The 13,675-nt window shown below is 53.7% G+C and overlaps 1 protein-coding gene across 2 annotated transcripts; it reads left to right on the top strand.

Moving 5' to 3' along the window:
* The first annotated feature begins 135 nt into the window (after window positions 1-135).
* On the top strand, window positions 136-13,601 carry SLC44A4 (solute carrier family 44 member 4). Of its 2 annotated transcripts, XM_060021531.1 has the most exons (21): window positions 136-169; window positions 1,782-1,830; window positions 2,299-2,372; window positions 2,507-2,585; window positions 3,537-3,636; window positions 3,719-3,844; window positions 4,000-4,060; window positions 5,596-5,680; window positions 5,764-5,847; window positions 6,124-6,359; window positions 6,449-6,548; window positions 7,052-7,144; window positions 7,414-7,516; window positions 11,362-11,615; window positions 11,688-11,782; window positions 11,902-12,005; window positions 12,117-12,190; window positions 12,399-12,469; window positions 12,568-12,662; window positions 12,778-12,862; window positions 13,455-13,601. In XM_060021531.1, the coding sequence occupies exons 1-21, from the start codon at window positions 136-138 to the stop codon at window positions 13,571-13,573; spliced, it is 2,121 nt and encodes a 706-aa protein (XP_059877514.1). In that variant the 3' UTR covers window positions 13,574-13,601. The 2 variants fall into 2 exon arrangements, with proteins under 2 accessions (XP_059877514.1, XP_059877515.1); XM_060021532.1 differs by lacking the exon at window positions 3,719-3,844.
* Window positions 13,602-13,675: the final 74 nt, after the last annotated feature.

Raw genomic sequence — 13,675 nt, 5'->3', positions numbered from 1 at the left:
AGTCTAGAAGGAGGAACTAGAGTGTGTCGGGGACCACAGGCAGGGGTGGGGCTGTGACGTGAGGGCGGGAGGGCGGGGCTGGTGGCAGGTGAGCTGCCAGGTCTCCCAGGCTCCAATCACTCTGGAGACTGAGCCATGGGGGGAAAACAGGACCAGAACGAGGTCTACGGTGAGGCTGGGGGCGAGGCTGGGGTGGGGGCCCAGGACCTGGCGAGGGAGGGGAGGCCTGCTCCGGGGAACGGTGGCTGGGCCGGCACCAGGGAGAGGAGCTGAGGGGAGTCGTGGTCCCTGAGGGGAGGGCCCAGGAAACAGCTGATGGAAGGAGACAGAGTCAGGGTCCTCAGAGGAGGATGGGGTGCAGGGGCTGGGAGCCATTGCTGAGGGGCCTTTGGGGTGTGAAGCTGGGGTCTGCGTGAGGAGGGGCGCTGGAGTCCCTGGGACGAGGGGGTGATGCCACGCCTGGACTCTGGGCCCCTCAGGACAGGGCACCGGGAAGCAGAGCCTGAAGGAGGCAGGGTCAGGGTCCTGAGCAGAGGAAGGGGCTCAGGGGCTGGGAGGAGTGAGCTGGGCTCTGGGCCGCTGTCAGGAGGGACAGCTTGGGGTCCCTGAGAAGGAGGCGGACTTTCAGCCTGGACTCTGGGTCTCTGAGGGGAAAAGGCGCTGGGGATCTGCCTGCCGGGGTCTGTGAGGAGTGGCGGCGGAGGGGGTTCTGCTGGGGGTCCCTGAGAGGAGTAGGGGCTGCAGATCTTGGTGGAGAGAGAGGGCTGGGGACCAGCCCCCTGGGTTCTCTGCTAGGAGGGAGTCTATCTCAGAGTGGGTTAGGAAGAGGGGCAGCAGAGTTCTGGGGCTCCTGTGAAGGGTAAGGCCTGAGGAGAAGGAGCGGGCAGCCTGTCTCCAGCATCTTTGTGAGGGGCAAAGGCTGGGGGGCTGCCCCGAGGGGTCCTGAGGACAAGGGCAGGGGGCAGGGGGGAGGGGTCTACAGGGAGGGGGAGCTGGGACCAGCCTCTGGGATCCCTTTGAGCAGTGAGGGCTAGGGAAGGAAGGAACCCCAGGGGAGGGACCTTCCAGAGGCGAGGCTTGGTCCGAAGGGAGTAGAGGAGGGAGCAATGGGGACACTCCACAGACTTCCTGGAGCAGCTTTGGGTCAATCATCAACATCGCGTCTGAGAACCACGGAGGGACAAGGGTCCAGAGCACCTGGGAGAATGGACCACACCCCTTTCCACGCTCTGGCTCGGCCCTCTGTCCTCCCTCCTCCCCGCCCACACCGGACCCTGGCTGCCTGGCCTCACTTCCTCCCTGTGTGTACTCAGGGAGGACCAGGAACAGGACGGGCCACAAGCTGCCCGGCTCAGGTGTCACCCTGACTGCTCTACCAGAGACTGGCAGTAGCCTGGGGACTAAGCTCCCTTCCGGGTGGGGGTCTACAGCGCCCCCCGCCCAGTCCCTGCGGGAATCGATGACTTTGGCTGAGGGCCTTGAGGTGTGACCCGTAAATGACCCATAAAAAGCTGCCCTTTCCCCTCCCTCCAAGGCCGCCCGGTTGGAGTTCACAGTGATCAGTGCAGCTGCTGACCAAGCCTTGCTCCTACCTTTCCTGTTCTCTACTTTCCCCTCCTGCCAGCCCTGCCCCTGTCTATCTCCCCCCAGACTCCTGAGGGCCAGGTAGGACCCTGGTGCAGGGTAGCTCCTGCTGTGGGGAAGGGTCTGGAGGGACTGGAAATGGGGGGAGAGACCCCTCTCAATGCCTCACTCTCCACACTCCTCCCCTTGCCCTTCAGGGAAACCAGCCAAATATGACCCCTCCTTCCGAGGCCCCATCAAGAACAGGTGAGTTCTGGGCGCTGTGCTGCTGGGCGGGGGGGGGGCGGATGGGGGCGGTGTCTGGGTTTTGCTTCGTATTTGCTGAAATATTGGTAAGAAACTTGTGAGGAAAAAACCTCCTGCCCCAGGAGGGTGGTGGCCCCGGGGAGACTGTTGTGAGTGGAGGGGCCACAAGGGGGCCTCCCGTCTGCTGGTGATGTTCTGTGTCTTGGCCTGGGAGCTGGCTACACAGGCATGTGTCCTTTGGGAAAATTCATCCAACTGAACACTTCTGAACTGTGCCCTTTCCTGTTTTAAACTTCAGAAGAAAGTTTACCCACCCAGAAAAAGGTTTTCTTAAAGAGAATAAAATGAAAGCTACCTATGCCTACTTTCCAGCATCCCCCAACTCTCCAAAGCACGACTCCTCCAGACCATGCTACCCCCCCCTCCCCAGCATCCCCTCTCCAAAGGTTTCCCCCATTTCTCTCCAAGGAGCTGCACAGATATCATCTGCTGTGTCCTCTTCTTCCTCTTCATTCTGGGTTACATCGCCGTGGGGCTTGTGGGTGAGTTTCTGGCAGTGCAGAGCTGGGCAGTGGCTGGGGGACATTATTGTCCCAAGGAGGGACCACACCCACAGCCTTTCCCTCTTAAGTCCCTGCCGCACTCCAGTGATTCATCTGTGTGTCTCTGTCTCCAGCCTGGGTGTATGGAGACCCCCAGCAAGTCCTCTACCCCAGGAACTCTACTGGGGCCTATTGCGGGATCGGGGAAAACAAGTGAGTATGAAGGCAAGAAGAGGGGGCAGGAGGGAGATGAGATGGGGGATGGGTAGGGGACCACTCCACCTCAGCCTCCCTGAATCTCACCAGTCCAGGCCACGTAGAACAGCCTCCACTGCTGGCCAGTGGCTTCTGAATCCTCCTAGAATTAGGAGGCAGCAAAGAGTCATGGTTAAATGCACAGGTTTTAGGGTTCAGAGATGGTCATTTGAATCCCCAACTGGGCTAAGTAAGTTCTGGTTTGTGACCTCCGGCAAGGTACTCAATATCTCTGAACTTTGATTTCTTCTTCTGAAACACAAGGATGATTCCAGAAGCAAGGCTATCAGTCCCAGCATGCAGGAAACGTTCAGTAAATAATAAAAGCACTAACCTTTATATGGCATTCCAGGCAGGCAGTGTACTCTACACACACAAACTCATCTAAACCTTGTGAGGTAGGTGCTATAATTTTACATGTGATGGAACTGAGGCAGTGAGTGGTTAGATGACTTATTCAAGGTCATAAAGCTGGCTCCAGAGTTCAAGCTCTTAAGCATTTTGTTAGCAGTGGAGATGCTGAATTACTCTGGGCAATCTTTCAGGTGTCTCCCATACCTCCCCAGCTGAGCTGAGCTTCCAGAGGCCAGGAACTAGGCCCATTGCACTCTTTTTTTTTGTTTTTTTTGGTGTTTTTTTGCGGTACACGGGCCTCTCACTCTTGTGGCCTCTCCCGTTGCGGAGCGCAGACTCAGCGGCCATGGCTCACGGGCCCAGCCACTCCGCGGGATGTAGGATCTGCCCGGACCGGGACACGAACCCGTGTCCCCTGAATCGGCAGGCGGACTCTCAACCACTGCGCCACCAGGGAAGCCGCCCATTGCACTCTTGAGGCACAGCCCTGGCAGTCCCTCTCTTTCCCCAAGGCTTGACCAAGCCCTTATGCATACGCTTCCTTCTCTCCTACAGAGATAAACCATATCTCCTATACTTCAACATCTTCAGCTGCGTCCTAACCACCAACATCATCACGATCGCCCAGAATGGCCTGGCGTGCTCCACACCCCAGGTCAGAGTCTGGGACCTGCCTCTGTCCCCAGATCTCCCCCAGGGTCTGGATACCAGCCCCTCAGCACGCTCTCTGCCCCCAGGTGTGTGTGTCCTCCTGCCCAGAGGTCCCATGGACTGTGGAAACGGACCAGCTCTTACAGTCGGTTGGGCAGGTCTTCTATGCAGCAAATAGGAACTTTTGTCTGCCAGGGGTGCCTGGGGACATGGTGAGTGCTGTTCCCAATGTCATTGCTAAGGAGGGTCCATAATGAGGGAGGGTGGGAGGGGGAGTTGGGTAGATGATCGTGGTGATAGAAAGGGGACTCACTCCTTCATCTTGCTCTGTGTCTGTGTGTCTGTCTGTCCTCCCCCCACCCTCCAGCAAGTGCTCCAAAGCCTGAGACAGGAGCTCTGCCCCAGTTTCCTCCTCCCTTCCACTCCAGGTGAGAAGCCACATTCCTTCCTCAGACATCATCCAGTCCTAGATTTTTTTCCCTCAAACAAGGGAACCAGGCTCAGAGAGAGGCAAGTCACACAGCTTGTCTGTGACAAAATCGGAATGAGCACCAGGTCTTCGTTTTTTTTCTCTGCTGCATGACCATCCTACAGTCAGATCACCAGTGCTTATTATGTACCTGCTGTGTGCTAGGTACCGGGGACAGGTGAAGCAAAGATGAAAACTGCTCCCTTTTGGACTACATCCTAGGTGGTGAGATCAGAGATGTTCAGGAAGCGATGGCATGAGATCGCCACGAGAACATACGTGGGTGAATGTACACACATGCATTTACGTGCAGGCACAGGAAACAGACTGGAAGGAAGTTCACCCAAATGTTAAAGTGACTGCGCTGGGTGGTGGCATCACAGTTGACTTTTTTTTTTTTGCTCTTTTTCCCAAATTTTTTTTTTTTTTTTTTTTTTTTGTGGTATGCGGGCCTCTCACTGTTGTGGCCTCTCCCGTTGCAGAGCACAGGCTCCGGACACGCAGGCTCAGCGGCCATGGCTCACGGGCCCAGCCGCTCCGCGGCATGTGGGATCCTCCCGGACCGGGGCACGAACCCGTGTCCCCTGCATCGGCAGGTGGACTCTCAACCACTGCAGCACCTGGGAAGCCCTTAAATGTTATTTTTAATAGAAAAAAAAATGTAACTATAACATGAGAAAAGATATCCAGCTCTCAGTAGGTACAATAGGAAGTATCTCCAATGAGTGCTCCAGGGTCAGATAGATCTGGATTTAAATTCCAGCACTTTCCAGCTGTGTGGTCTTAGGAAAATGACTCAACCTCTCTGAGCCTTGTTTCCTCATCTTTAGAATGTAAATGCAAAGCAAGTCTGCCTGGCAAAGCTGTTGTGAGGGTCAAGATAAATGGCTCTGTAGGCACATAATAGGGGCCACAGGAGATAGGGGTGGGGCCAGAAGGCTTCCTGGAGGGGGTGAGATGGAGATGGAGCTGAACAGGGCATCATGGATGGGATTTCTGGAGGAGGAAGCACAAAGGTACAGAGGGGAAGGGAAAGTGGCTGGGCTCAGACGATGGGGCCTTAAAGCCTGGCCGTGAGCGTGGGCGCTCTCCAGGGCAAGGCATCTGGAGGTGTCTGGGCAGCAGAGTGACCTAGAGCCCTGGAATGCCAAGGTCCGGGCTGTGCCGTGTCTCCCGGGCACTCTGGCAGGGGCTGGATTGAAGGGTGGCAGGGGTGGGCGTGGAGGTGCTGTAAGAGGCAGGCCAGAGGACAGGAGGGTCTGAACCCAGGCAGTGGCAGGGTGGGCAGGAAGGAGCATTAAGAGACAGTGAAGGAAGCATGGGCTCCTGGGCCAGGAGCTCCCTTTCGGCTGTGGAATCAAGAGCAGCCCTCTGAGTGGGGCAGAGCCCTTCTCAACTCTGTCCCTAAGGGCACGACGGGCTGGGGTGGGGGCCAGAGACTTTCAAGACAAACTCTGGGCCCTCCCACCCAGTCGCCCGGTTCTCTCCCTCCAGCTCTGGGGCGTTGTTTTCCATGGTCCAATAGTACTGTGCCTGAGCTCCCAGGGATCTCCAACACGTCCATCGCCCAGGGCATCAGGTGGGCATTCCCTTGCCCCTACATCTCTGTCCCGCTCCCCCTTCCCACTCACAGCCCCATCTGACTCTGTCTCTCCCCACCAGTGGTCTTCTTGACAGCCTCAACGCCCGTGACATCAGTGTCAAGATCTTTGAAGACTTTGCCCAATCCTGGTATTGGATTCTTATGTGAGTCACCACATTCCCCTGCTCTCTCGTCCTTCCCTTCCCCCGACTCTGACCCTCTATCCCTTAGCCCACCGTCTGAAACAGAGCCTTTGGGCAGGGGAGGTGGAGCCAGAGCTCAGAATGGATCCCAAGTCCAACAGGATTTATAAGAGAAAGCGTGTGGGGGGTTTCTGATCTGGGGACATTGGGGTTTGAGGTAAGGTATTTGGGGGCCTCTGAAAGGGGAAAGGTATGGGGGATGTGGGGTGACCCTCACCTATGTTTCCCTGCCCGCAGTGCCCTAGGCGTGGCTCTGGTCCTGAGCCTGCTGTTTATTCTGCTTCTGCGCCTGGTGGCCGGGCCCCTGGTGTTTGTGCTGATCATAGGGGTGCTGGGCGTGCTGGCGTACGGCATCTATCACTCCTGGGAGGAATACCGCGTACTGCGGGACAAGGGTGCCTCCATCTCCCAGCTGGGCTTCACCACCAACCTCAGCGCCTACAGCAGCGTTCAGGAGACCTGGCTAGCAGCCCGTGAGTGCCCTGCCCACCCATGAACCACCAGCCACCCAAGGGCTGCCCTGGCCATGACCCAGGCCACTCTGCCCCCTGTCCACCCTCAGTGATCGTGCTGGCCGTGCTTGAAGGCATCCTGCTACTGGTGCTCATCTTCCTGCGGCAACGGATTCGCATCGCCATCGCCCTCCTGGAGGAAGCCAGCAGGTCAGGGCCCATGTGGGAAGGAGAAGGGGCAGAGGGCAGGGGGGTGGGCCCAGGATGGGAGTGCTGGAAAGGTGGCAGAGCACTGGAGGAGAAAGGCAGCATAGCACAGTGATTAACATTGCTGTGCGGCTTGGCCTTTCTGCACCTCAGTTTAACCATCTGTAAAATGGGGGTAATAATAGTTCCTACCTTGTAGGGTTTTCATAAGGATTAAGTTAATTAGTGTCTTGTCAAGTGCCTAAAACATGAAACAAGCCCTTACTCACCCTGAAGCTGCCCCTGGTGGCTTCTCTGTGGCTCTAGTTTCCTCTAAAGTCCCCTTGAGCCTGATTTATTCAGTTCAGTTCTTTTAGGGAGCTCCTGCTATGTGCCCAGCCTTAGGGGGAAGGAGCAGGCCCTGGAGAGGGCAGAGGTGTGGCCTGTGCCAGGGTCGGCACCGTGAGAGGATGGGTGGGGACTGGGGGGGCTAGCTTCACTCGTGTACTGCTCTCATCTCCCTGCAGAGCTGTAGGACAGATGATGTCTACCATGTTCTACCCGTTGTTCACCTTTGTCCTGCTGCTCGTCTGCATTGCCTACTGGGCCATGACTGCTCTGTATCCTTTGCCCACATGACTGGGCCCTCCTGGAGCCCTTGGGGGTGGAGGGCAGGGCAATACTTTTGTAGACAGTATGCCTTAGTGTGATTGGAAGAAGGCACCCCTTCCTCCCAGCAGACACAGCCCCGCCTTGAAAGAGCAGGCACAGGCTGAATCTCAGCCCCTCTGTGCAGTGAACAACCTGCTCAAGCTCCTGGGAAGGGGTTGCTGAGGAGGGGAACTGTGGAGGCCCCCGTGTCACCATGCTTTCCTTGACTCCCCTCTGGGTACCTGGCCACATCTGGGCAACCCCAGTACGTGTTCTGGGCGCCCAACATCAGCTTGTCCGGCTGTGAGAATGTGCCAATGAATACATCATGCAACCCCATGGTGAGGATTTGGGCTGGATGTGGAGGGGCACCAGTAGGGCTGAGGGGACCTTAGAGAACAACTGGTTCAAATCCCTCATTGTGCAGAGGAGACTGAGGACCAGAGACGGCAAGGGGCTCACTCACGGGTCACAGAGCAGGCCCCTAGCAGAGCCAGAAAGGGAGTCTGTCTGCAGACTCCAGATCTCCCGCTGAGCCACCCATTGTGCTGCAAGAGGATGCGTGCTGTGCCCAAGGGCAGGACCACGCCCCGGGGGCAGGTGGATCTCAGAACTTCTCCATCCCTCCCCAGGACATTCCTCTGCCTAGAGAACCATTAACCACTTCACCCTTTCAGTCTCAGTCTGCTCACCTGTAAAATGGAGATAATCTTAATATCTGTGCCTCAGCATGGCCGTGGCCGTGGCCGAGAAAATTAAAGGACACTGGGCACATGAAAGTATAATGGCTGGCACCTGATAAGAGCTGATAACTGTAGATGGGTTTTGTTTAGGTTATCTTTAGTTAGGCTTCCTCAGAACACACTGTTCTGGGCAATAAGCAGGTGGGCTCCCTGGGGGCCTGGGAGAGTAGCTGCTACCCCAAACTCTCCCCTGTGATGTTCCCAGGAAGTGAGGCTGCACTGCTGGGTATTTACTGTCAAAGCTTTCATGTGGCCACCACATCAGAACTGGGACCGTGGGCTGTGCCCACAGGCGTCAGCCCCACTCTGAAAAAGGAGAGGGAGGTCGTTTACATTTAAGAAGGACCCATTACGTGCCAGGCACTGGCTATACAAAGCCCCAAATGAAGTACTTCTTGCTTTCAACTTGCTTATGCCCTAGCGGTGGGGACTGACGCAAACCCACAATTACATACAAAGTGGAAAGTGGTTATAAATTCTTGTTATAAAATTTCAAACAGAGCAGTCCCTCCCTTAGGAAGCTTGCACGAGCCTCTTAGATGGCCTCATCCACCAGAGGGCAGACAGCAGAAGCAAGAACTACAATCCTGCAGCCTGTGGAAGGAAAACCACATTCACAGAAAGATAGACAAGACGAAAAGGCAGAGGGCTATGTACCAGATGAAGGAACAAGATAAAACTCCAGAAAAACAGCTAACTGAAGTGGAGATAGGCAATCTTCCAGAAAAAAAATTCAGAATAATGATAGTGAAGATGATCCAGGACCTCGGAAAAACAATGGAGGCAAAGAATTAAAGAACAAACACCTAAAAAAAAAAAAAAAAAAGAACAAACACCTAGAAGAATTAAAGAACAAACAAACAGAGATGAACAATACAATAACTGAAATGAAAAATACACTAGAAGGAATCAATAGCAGAATAACTGAGGCAGAAGAATGGATAAGTGACCTGGAAGACAGAATGGTGGAATTCACTGCCACAGAACAGAATAAAGAAAAAAGAATGAAAAGAAATGAAGACAGCCTAAAGACCTCTGGGACAACATTAAACACAACATTCACATTACAGGGGTCCCAGAAGGAGAAGAGAGAGAGAAAGGACCCAAGAAAATATTTGAAGAGATTATAGTCAAAACTTCCCTAACATGGGAAAGGAAATAGCCACCCAAGTCCAGGAAGCCCTCCAAGTCCATCCATGTTGCTGTAAATGGCAACATTTCATTCCTTTTTATGGCTGAGTAGTATTCCGTTGTATTTATGTACCACATCTTCTTTATCCATTCATCTGTTGATGGACACTTAGATTGCTTCCATACCTTAGCAATTGGAAATAATGCTGCTATGAACATTGGGTGCATGTGTCTCTTCCAATTAGTGGTTTTGGGGTGTTTTTTTTTCAGGTGTACAGCCAGAAGTGGAATTGCTGGGTCATATGGTAGTTCTATTTTTAGCTTTTTGAGACACTTCTCACACTGCTTTCCACAGTGACTGCGCCAATTTACTTTCCCATCAGCAGTGTACAAGTGTTGCCTCTTCCTCACATCCTTGCCAACATTTGTTGTGTTCTTTTTGATGATGGCCATTCTGACAGGTGTGAGGTGATATCTCATTGTGGTTTTGATTTGCATTTCCCTGATGATTAGCGATGTTGAGCATCTTTCCATGTGCCTGTTGGCCGTCTGCATTTCCTCTTTGGAAAAATGTCTATTCAGTTCTTCTGTCCATTTTTTTTTTAATATATTTATTTATTTTTGGCTGAGTTGGGTCTTTGTTGTTGTGCGCAGGCTTTCTCTAGTTGCAGCAAGTGGGGGCTACTCTTCGTTGAGGTGCTCAGGCTTCTCATTGTGGCGGCTTCTCTTGTTGCAGAGCACAGGCTCTAGGCACGCGGGCTTCAGTAGTTGTGGCGCACGGGCTTTTGAGCACAGGCTCGGTAGTTGTGGCGCACGGGCTTAGTTGATCCGCGGCATGTGGGATCTTCCTGGACCAGGGCTTGAACCCATGTCCCCTGCATTACCAGGCGGATTCTTAACCACTGTACCACCAGGGAAGCCCCGTTCTGCCCATTTTTAAATCAGGTTGTTTGTGTTTTTCATGTTGAGTTGTATGAGCTGTTTTTACATGTTGGACATTAATCCCTTATTGGTCGTATCATTTGCAAATATTTTCTCCCATTCAGTAGGTTGTCTTTTCATTTTTTGATGGTTTCCTTTGCTGTGCAAAAGCTTTTAAGATTAATTAAATCCCATTTGTTTATTTCCTCTGCTTTAAGAGACGAATCTGTGTTTTTTACTTTTTATTAGGGAAATTTTCAGACACACACAAACATGGAGAATCCCTGTACTCAGATTCCATAACCTTCAGCCTTCTGTTCTTGTTTCATCTATTTCCCTACCCATCCCCCACCCCTTGCAATTTTAAAAAATTATTTGTTTATTTGGCTGCGCTAGGTCTTAGTTGCAGCACGTGGGATCTTCATTGTCACGTGCAGGATCTTCATTGCCATATGCAGGATCTTCGTTGCAGCATGCAAGATCTTCAGTTGCAGCATGCAGACTTCTTAGTTGCGGCATGCAGACTCTTAGTTGCAGCATGTGAACTCTTAGTTGTGGCATGCATGTGGGATCTAGTTCCTTGACCAAGGATTGAACCTGGGCCCCCTGCATTGGGAGCATGGAGTCTTAACCACTGGACCACCAGAGAAGTCCCCCGTGCAATTTATTTTTCTTGAGTTTTTTTTTGTTTGTTTGTTTTTGCGGTACGCAGGCCTCTCACTGTTGTGGCCTCTCCCGTTGCGGAGCACAGGCTTCGGACGCGCAGGCTCAGCGGCCATGGCTCACGGGCCCAGCCGCTCCACGGCATGTGGGATCTTCCCGGACCGGGGCACGAACCCATGTCCCCTGCATTGGCAGGCGGACTCTCAACCACTGCGCCACCAGGGAAGCCCTCGAGTTTTTAAAGGCAAATTCTGAACATTGTGCCATTTCACCTTTAAATATATCGGGATGGATCTCAACAGATAAGGACTTTTAAAAAGCATAACCACTACACCATTATCACACCAAACAAAATTAATGGTTCCTTAGCATCATCTGATACCCAGTCTGTTCAATTTTGCTAGAAAGTGCTTTGGTTGAAGTTGCAGAGGCTGCTCTGGGAGGGGACAAGCTGTTCAAGTGCAAAGGAGAGCTAGGCATTGGTCACACTGCCTTCATACCATTAAGGCTTGGTCCACACGGCCTGGGAGCTCTTGTGCCGTCCAGAGACTGGAGACTGAAGGAAACTAATTACACTCACACAATAGGCAAGTTGAACCCTGTCTGAACCCAGAGATGGATCTCCTGGAAGGAATGGGCTTCCCCAGTTCTGGGGAGGCTGTTACCACCCTCTGCTCTGGGAAGGCAGGAGCTGGTTGGGAATGAGCCTCCTCTGCCTGCCTCCCCAGGACCAGCCGGTGAACTCCTCCTGCCCAGGGCTGATGTGCGTCTTCCAGGGCTACTTGTCCACAGGCCTAGTACAACGTTCTCTCTTCAACTTGCAAATCTACGGGGTCCTGGGGCTGTTCTGGACCATCAACTGGGTGCTAGCCCTGGGCCAGTGTGTCCTGGCTGGGGCCTTTGCCTCCTTCTACTGGGCCTTCCACAAGCCCCGGGACATCCCTACCTTTCCCCTGAGCTCTGCCTTCATGCGCACACTCCGGTAAGCCTGGGGCAGGGGGCTGGGAATTATGAACCCGGGAGTCCTCTGACTACCTCACTAACCCCTGTGCAGTTACCACACCGGGTCGCTAGCCTTTGGAGCCCTCATCTTGACCCTGGTGCAGATAGCCAGGGTCATCCTGGAGTACATTGACAACAAACTGAGAGGTGAGTCGAGGTTGGGGGCTGGGCAAGGCTAGGCTGATCAGCTGGACCCTTGGGCGCTGGAGCGGGGGCGGTATGCGGTCAGGGGCCAGTGCCCAAACATGAGCCCTCCTTACCCCCAGGAAGCCAGAACCCTGTGGCCCGCTGTATCATGTGCTGCTTCAAGTGCTGCCTCTGGTGTTTGGAAAAGTTTATCAAGTTCCTGAACCGCAATGCATACATCATGGTGAGCCCACTACATGAGCAGCCCCTTGCTCTGGGGGCCCTGGATGCAGGTCTCCTACCCTGGCCTAGGTAAGCTCACCACAGGTAACCCTGAACTTTCCACCTCACCCAGATTGCCATCTACGGGAAGAATTTCTGTGTCTCAGCCAAAAACGCCTTCATGCTGCTCATGCGGAACGTTGTCAGGTCAGGCTGTGGCCCCCCACCTCCGTGCTCTCCCACCCATAAGCATGCTGTGCTCAGAAGGGCCTTGAGCTGGGTTTAATCTCTGCTGCCTCCATCTTGAAATGTGAACAGTTTTTGTTTTGCATCTGTCACGGCCAATTATATAGCCAGTTCTACTCCCACCCCTGCCAGGCCTCTTACCCCCAACCTACCCCAACTCCTTGTACAGGGTGGTCGTCCTGGACAAAGTCACAGACCTGCTACTGTTCTTTGGGAAGCTGCTGGTGGTTGGAGGTGTTGGTAAGGACCAGGGCAGGGAGTTACAGAGGACAGGGGTGCTGGGCAGTTTAAGAGGTGACCTCAGAGGAGTGATGCTGACCTCCAGATCTCTCTCACAGGGGTCCTGTCCTTCTTTTTTTTCACCGGTCGCATCCAGGGACTGGGTAAAGACATTGAGAGTCCCCAACTCAACTACTACTGGCTGCCCATGATGGTGAGTGACACCCCCCAAACCCCCCAGCCCCACCCTCCACCCCACCCCATCCCCGACGCCCGCTTCACCCTCCAACTCTCCAAAGGAACCCTAAGGGAAACCTTGCCTTTTGCAGACCTCCATCCTGGGGGCCTATGTCATCGCCAATGGCTTCTTCAGCGTTTTCGGCATGTGTGTGGACACTCTCTTCCTCTGTTTCTGTGAGTCACACCTCTACCTCCTCTCCTCAACTTAAAGGTACCAGATCATTCAGGCTTTTCTGGTGCTTCTAGAAACAGCGACCTCGTGAGTTACAGGAGCCAGAGGCTCTTCTAACATCCTCAGGGCAGGTGTTTGGGAAGAAAGGAGGGAGTGAGCTCCCAGGCTCCTGGGCTCTCCCAAGAAGGAACATTCCAGGGGAGAGGACTCTGGTATCTTCCCCTAGAAAATCTGGGAAAGAAGTTAGCCACAGGACTCTTCCCAGCAGGTGGCTGTAGTGAGTGGGGATTTTCTCACCCTACTGTATGCGTTCATTCAGGGTTTCATGTGTACCGGGCTCTGCCCTAAGCAACTGACATGTGTTTTTTCCGTTAATCCTTATCACGCTGTGAAATATTTTTGACACCCCCCCCACCTTTACAGATGAGGAAACTATTACATAACCTACCCAGTAGGTTGCAAAAACTGCCCCCCAAAATCAGCCCGTGGTGGCGCAGCCTGGAAACCAGGGAGCTGTCTCTTAGTCCCTGGTTTTCCCGGGGAGTGGGGTTGGCTCCCAACAGTGCGCTCTTATGAGTCTATGTCGTGCCATAGTGGAAGACTTGGAGCGGAACGACGGTTCCGTGGACCGGCCCTACTACATGTCCAAGGCCCTTCTGAAGATTCTGGGCAAGAAGAACGAGGTGCCCCCAGGAGACAAGAGGAAGAAGTGAGAGGCGTAGCTCTGATCCAGGACTGCACGCCGCCTGTACAGCCTCACAGCCTCAACCCGCCTTCCAGATCTCGATTTTGTAGTAAAAAGATTTTATTAAAAG

The sequence above is a fragment of the Delphinus delphis genome, chromosome 10 (genome assembly GCF_949987515.2).
Source record: "Delphinus delphis chromosome 10, mDelDel1.2, whole genome shotgun sequence".
NCBI lineage: Eukaryota > Metazoa > Chordata > Mammalia > Artiodactyla > Delphinidae > Delphinus > Delphinus delphis.
This window is presented reverse-complemented; position numbering and strand designations above follow the sequence as displayed.

Excerpts from the sequence above, each read along its gene's own strand:
- SLC44A4 (XM_060021531.1), top strand. The coding sequence starts at position 136 with ATGGGGGGAAAACAGGACCAGAACGAGGTCTACG. Across the intron at positions 2,373-2,506 it reads CATCGCCGTGGGGCTTGTGG|CCTGGGTGTATGGAGACCCC; the intron begins GTGAGTTTCTGG and ends CTCTGTCTCCAG. Across the intron at positions 3,845-3,999 it reads CAGGGGTGCCTGGGGACATG|CAAGTGCTCCAAAGCCTGAG; the intron begins GTGAGTGCTGTT and ends CCCACCCTCCAG.